The sequence below is a fragment of the Myotis davidii genome, unplaced genomic scaffold (assembly GCF_000327345.1).
Source record: "Myotis davidii unplaced genomic scaffold, ASM32734v1 scaffold81, whole genome shotgun sequence".
Lineage (NCBI taxonomy): Eukaryota > Metazoa > Chordata > Mammalia > Chiroptera > Vespertilionidae > Myotis > Myotis davidii.
This window is the reverse complement of record NW_006291554.1, coordinates 1,517,063-1,523,055: the sequence shown is the minus strand read 5'-3', so window position 1 is coordinate 1,523,055 and position 5,993 is coordinate 1,517,063. Positions and strand designations below refer to the sequence as shown.

Below are 5,993 nucleotides of genomic sequence, written 5' to 3'. Positions count from 1 at the left end.
AATTTCCTTCAATTTTGCTTGATTATTTTAAGTGAAATAAGCCAGTCAGAGAAGGATAAATACCACATGATCTCACTCATTTGTGGAATATAATGAACAACATAAACTGATGAACAAGGACTGATCCAGAGATGGACAGGCATTGATTGGACCGTCAGGCCTTGGAGGAAAGGTAAGGGAGGGTGGGGGTAAAAGGGAGAAATCAACCAAAGGACTTATATGCAAGCATATAGGCCTAACCAATGGGCAGAGACAACGGGGGAGTGAGGGCATGAGCTGGGGGGTAGGGGATAACGTGGGGATAAGGACACATATGTAATATCTTAATCAATAAAAAATATATTTAAAAAATTCAATTTGCAAAACTTGGAGCTTACATAACCATGAACCACAGACAAAGCACAAGTGTTCTCATGTTTATAAAAATATTTCAAGATGTATGAATAAACTAAAAATAAGTTATGCATAAAGGCTTAAAAATTGGTTTTTAATGTAAAACTTTAATAAATTCAACATTAATCAATATATAGAAAACTGTAGATACTCTCTCTCAAACCTTGAAAACCCAGTAACAATTTCCAAAGCACTTTCATGTATATTATTTTAGCACCAAAATGAAGCTTCTTCACTTGAGTGGGAGCCACAAAAGGGCAGTCTGTGTCTTATTCACTGCTGTAGCCCCTGCACCAATTGTCCTGCCCAGCACAGAGGAAACTGGCCCCCAACCAACCCTGTAAGTATCAAATGAATGCACTGCATTTACAGAACAGGAAATGGGGGTCCAGGAGAGAACAGATTTGCTCAAGGCCATAAAATTATCAGAGGCAGGGCACCAACTACACTCAGATCTCTCTTACTTCTCAGAGCTCAGTGTTCTTGCTCTGACCTGCTGCTGTGGAAGTGGCTGGCAGCACAGAAAAGTAAGTCTTAGCTGGGAACAGAGTCTTGAGGTAAGAGGCAGAGAAGGAAAATAAAAGGCCATTCCTGGCGGACAGGTACAGTTGTGGAAGTTAAGACTATGAATGACTGATAAAACAAGGACACAGAGGAAAAATGTCACACAGGGGAATACATCAGAGAGAATGGAATAGAAAGCAGAAAGTGAGGAGCAGAAGCTGCGGAGAGTTTGGGGAATAAGTAAAAAACAGACAAGAAGATGAAAGGCGGAGATCCCAACCTTCCTCACAACACTGGTGTAAGAAAGTGACTTGGACCACAAAAGCCTGAGGAACTGGCTAGTGAGGAAAATGGGTTCAAAATATTCAGACTCTGCCCTGTACCAGACAGGCTCATAAAGTTGAGTGCCCAAAGGGGCCTTGGCAGATGTCCAGGGATCGCTTCCACAACACAGGACTCATGGCTACCACATTCTTCAGCCAGTTACACATCACTCCATTGGCAAGCCTCTGCCACTGCTAGTTAGATATATAACACTAGAGGCCCGATGCACGAAATTCATGCAAGGGGGCTCGGCCCTAGCGGCCCTGGCTGCCTTCTGGCCCTGCCCACTGGTCATTCTGGAAGGTCATTCTGCTGTCTGGTCTAATTAGCATATTAGCTCTTTATTATATAGGATACCTCCCTTTCCTAAGTCCCAGCTTAGAGAACCAGATGATAAACCACCATATCCTTCATGAGGACCTAGTTTTGAACACCATTACAGCTGACACACTGCTCAAAAGCCTCTAGAATGTGTAAGAAGTTCTAGGAAAACAGAACATCTCCAGGGCATTTTCTCAAAATCACCAACCTATGCTAAACATAAAGTACATAAAGAGGATGTGTACCCATATGTGTGAATAAATATGCAACCTGCTCAACAATAAATGTGATTAAAAGGTGAATCTGAAGTCCACCTGTGTTTAGTGTCTTGAGACTCTATGCAAAATAAGCCATTTCCTGTGACAAATGCATGGGCATCTTTCAACATTCTGAATCAGGCTGAACTTACCTAGGGAGGTCATGTTCCCATGAGTCTCCAGTATCTCGCTCTTGGCCAGACTCCCTGGTAACGAGTAGCTGCTGGGGGTTGAAGCAGCAGGCACCTCCTGCGTTGCTTTCAGGACTACCGCCATGTCCCAGAACATATTCTGACCCTAGAGACAGGCAGACATAGGTGGGTTTATGAGAGGATGGTCACTGGGATCAGGGGGTGGAGGGTAGTCAGGTATGATGACAGCTTTTGAGGATGAGAATGTTAAGTACCTATTCCTGGAAATGATAAAACAAACAACCTTCCCGCCACTTTTTTTTAAAAATTGATTTTAGAGAGAGAGGGAGAGAGAGGGGGTTGGGGAAGAGAAAGAGAGGAAAAAAAACATCCATCATTTGTCTCCTGTATGTACTCTGACTGGGTACTATATACCAACCTTTTTGGTACATAGTACAACATTCCAACTGACCCGGCCAGGGCTCCAAACATTATTTTTTTATAAAAAGGGGCAGGAAGTCAAGGAAGCCAGTCTTTCCTAATCCCCATGATGAGTTAGGCAGAGAAGCAAGCCTGCCACCTTCCTCCCTGTCACTCTGATTTCACCTCAGTGCTCACTCTAGCATCCAAACTTAACTAGCCGGTGAGTGCATGAGAAGACAAGAGAGCACATGGAGAGGCTTTCCAGAGTAGAATTTTCTGAGGTCTAAAGATCAAAGATCATATTATTACACAGGCTTTGGGGAACTTCATCTGGCCAATGATGACAAGGGGTGTGTTTGAAAACATAAGGACAACAGTGTAGTACAAAGCCTCACGACTCAAAGTGTCCTTTGCAGTTCAAAAGAACCACATCACCTGAGAGCTTGTGAGAAATGCAGAATCTCAGGTCACACCCCACACCTTCGGAATCACAATCTGCATTTCAACAAGACCCTGCCACAGTGATTCCTATGCATGTTAAAGTTTGAGAAACAAAGGTCAGAATGATCAACACCTGACTGGAATCAGCTAGAAGGTTTTGTTTTGTTTTTAATATAGTTTATTGATTTTTACAGAGAGGAAGGGAGAGGGATAGAGAAAATAGAAACATCGAAGAGAGAGAAACATCGATTAGCTGCCTCTTGCACACCCCCTACTGGGGATGTGCCCGCAACCAAGGTACATGCCCTTGACCGGAATCGAATCTGGGACCCTTCAGTCCACAGGACCACGCTCTATTCACTGAGCCAAACTGGATAGGGCCAGCTAGAAGGGTTTTAAAACTGGACAAGTCTGGGTCCTGCCCCCAGATACTGATTTAACTGGAATGCAGTATGGCCTGGGCATCACAGTTTTATAAAAAGCTCCCCAGGTAATTCTGTGTAGCCAAGTTTGAGAACCACCAGTTTATAAAGTACTAGATGCCAGCCCTGGCCGGTTTGCTTCAGTGGATAGAATGCCAGTCTGTGGACTGAAGGGTCCCAGGTTCAATTCCGGTCAAGGGCACATGAACAGGTTGCATGCTCAATTCCCAGTGGGGGTGGAGGCAGCCAATCGATTTTCTCTCATCACTGATGTTTCTATTTCTCTCTCCCTCTCCCTTCCTGTCTGAAATCAATAAAAACATGTATTATTTTAAAAAAGTACTCGATGCCACATCAATCAGAAGAGACTGCTCCTTTATGTCCCCAAGGACTGAAGGCCAGAGCTCCAGCTGAGAAACAAGGCTCCAGGCGTGGCAGCAGAGCGACAGTGGCCCCTCTGAAACCCCTGGAGATCCTTCGGTCTCTCCTCCCTCATTCCTCCCAGACCATCATTAACCTTTTCCTCCTGCTCTGCCCCGTCAAGGCCTTCCCGTGGATCCTCTCCAGGAACCCCGGCTTTGATGTCCTCAGAATGCACTTGTTGGCTGGATGCCTGACCTAGGAAGCTTTCCTCTTCTTCCTCCTCCTTTTTCACTGTCACTGGGCCCCAAGGGGCCAGGGCCATGGCCCCTCTCAAATCTGCAGTCATCTTCTCTGCTCAGCAGAACTCCTGCAGCTGAGGGCTGCCCAGCAGAGGTCAAGCCCCATCTAATCTTTAATTTCAACAGTATCGTCTTGAGTTTCCTCCCAGGGCCAGGATGAGTACTGTCTACTGAGAAAGCAGAAAACATTGTTAGCATCAAGCAGATGTTTGCCTGGCTGCTACCAAGCCCACTGGCCAATTTCACCAGTGCCTAGACAGGGGCCACTGCAGCACAAGGTCTGCTCTACTCCTCACACATAGGATGGAAGGGGTTGGATTGTAAACAGGTAATTTGTCCCCATGATAATTACAGTGCAAACAGCTTTATATAATATCTATTGACTTTTTTCTGATTATAAAGTTGATACATTTTTATTGTAAAGACTTGAAAAATACAAAAAATGATTAAGAAAAATCATCCCTGGTTCACCTCCAAAGAGGTAACCACTGTGTATGATAGGATATATTTCTTTTAAGAGAAAACTTCCAACCACATTGACAATTATGACAAGTTAAACTTTTTGTTTTTAACTATGGGAATTCATATTTTCACAATGATCACCATGGGGTTTTTCTGTGTATTTTTTATTTTAAGAAGGGACATTACAACACAAAAATTTTAGTGCCAAAGGTAAATAATAGAATGATAATAGAATAATAGAATAATAATCTCAAGAAAAACCTGGGAGCCTAGACACCAACATGTTAGGAGTGGTTATCGCCGGGTGATGTGATTACAGGTAGTTTTGAGGTTCTTTTTGCTTGTTATATTTTCCATTTCTTCCAAATGTCCCCTGAGACTAAGTATTAGTCTTAAGATAAAGTAGATTTTTTTCATGTTGCCATTCTTCACACTTATCATTTTTAGTAGCTACACAATAACCTAGGGTGTTATCATTCCCATTGAAAATGGATCAATACAGAAATACACAGAATTAAATATATGTCCTACACACACACACACAAATTAGTGGTCAGTCTACTTAATCTTTTCTCTGTATTGCCATACACTATATACACCTTCATACTTACTGTTTATTTTTCCACAACACATTAGATTATATATGAATACTGTTCAGCAACCTGCATTGTTTTTTGAACTCTATTTCTATATCTCACAATAGTCTAGTAGTCTCAGATAGACGTGTCAATGTAAATACATTCAGAGCTATCTCATTCTGGCATAGTACTCTCAATTATAGCAATAATTTACTTAACCATCCCTAATTTATGAACCATTGCTTCAGCAAAAGGAGTTTTGATTGTTTCCACTTATTTTCTTAGTAATAATTAATGCTAAGATTTTTCTGTGCAAACAGAATAGAGGGATTACTGGTTGAAGGAATTTATGATTGACATGTACTGTCAAATTGCTTCCTAAGAGGACCACACCAAGTCACACCACCAACTTAACAGTACCCTTTCATCACAGCCAAGCCAACAGGTTTGTTTGTGCTGTTGTTTTTCTTAAGTAACACAATTACCTTAACATTTTCGTTGGTTATGAAGAGAATGAGAGATTTCTATTCCCCTGCAGATGCTTTATTAGAATAAAAATGCTTTTACTAACCTTTTGTTGCTACTGAATTCCATCATATACTTTTTCCCACGTGTTAACTTACTAGCAACTAACTGTATACACTGAATTTCTTGAGTAACGCAATACTTGAACTCCTGCAACAAATTTTAATTCTGGAACATTATTCTTTCCTTGACTAGCCGAATTCTAGGTAGGAAGACCCTTAACACTCGTTTCACCTGTGACTGTGCAAGATTGGCTACTCCGAGTCCTGTCATCAGGCTGCTGAGCAAACTCAGACCGGTCTCCGGCCCGTGACAGCACCGAATCCCCATCCAGGGCTTTCCTTTCCATGGCCTTTCTGTCCAAAAGTGGCAACCCTCTCCTCCATCTCCAAGCCCCACGCAGCCCGTTCCCGGTAAGCCCGGCTCCTGAGAGGTTCGTGCCCAACCTCCCCGCGGCCAGGCCCTCCGTAGGCGGCAGCCGGGTTCCCGAAGTGCTGGGGCGCGGAGCCACCCTCGGACCGGGCTGGGGCCCCGAGGCCGAGGAGGCGCG

The 5,993-nt window shown here is 43.3% G+C and overlaps 1 protein-coding gene across 1 annotated transcript in view; it reads right to left on the bottom strand.

Moving 5' to 3' along the window:
* The window catches only part of LOC102756212 (zinc finger protein 502), a 26,605-nt gene extending 22,495 nt beyond the window's left edge, over window positions 1-4,110 (bottom strand). Inside the window, exons 1-2 of the mRNA XM_015564852.1 lie at window positions 3,734-4,110; window positions 1,952-2,096 (exon numbers count right to left, since the gene is read on the bottom strand). Coding sequence (XP_015420338.1) covers window positions 1,952-2,096; window positions 3,734-3,925 — 337 coding nt within the window. The 5' untranslated portion in view covers window positions 3,926-4,110. The remainder of the gene's footprint in view (window positions 1-1,951; window positions 2,097-3,733) is intronic.
* Between the last annotated feature and the right edge of the window lie 1,883 nt (window positions 4,111-5,993).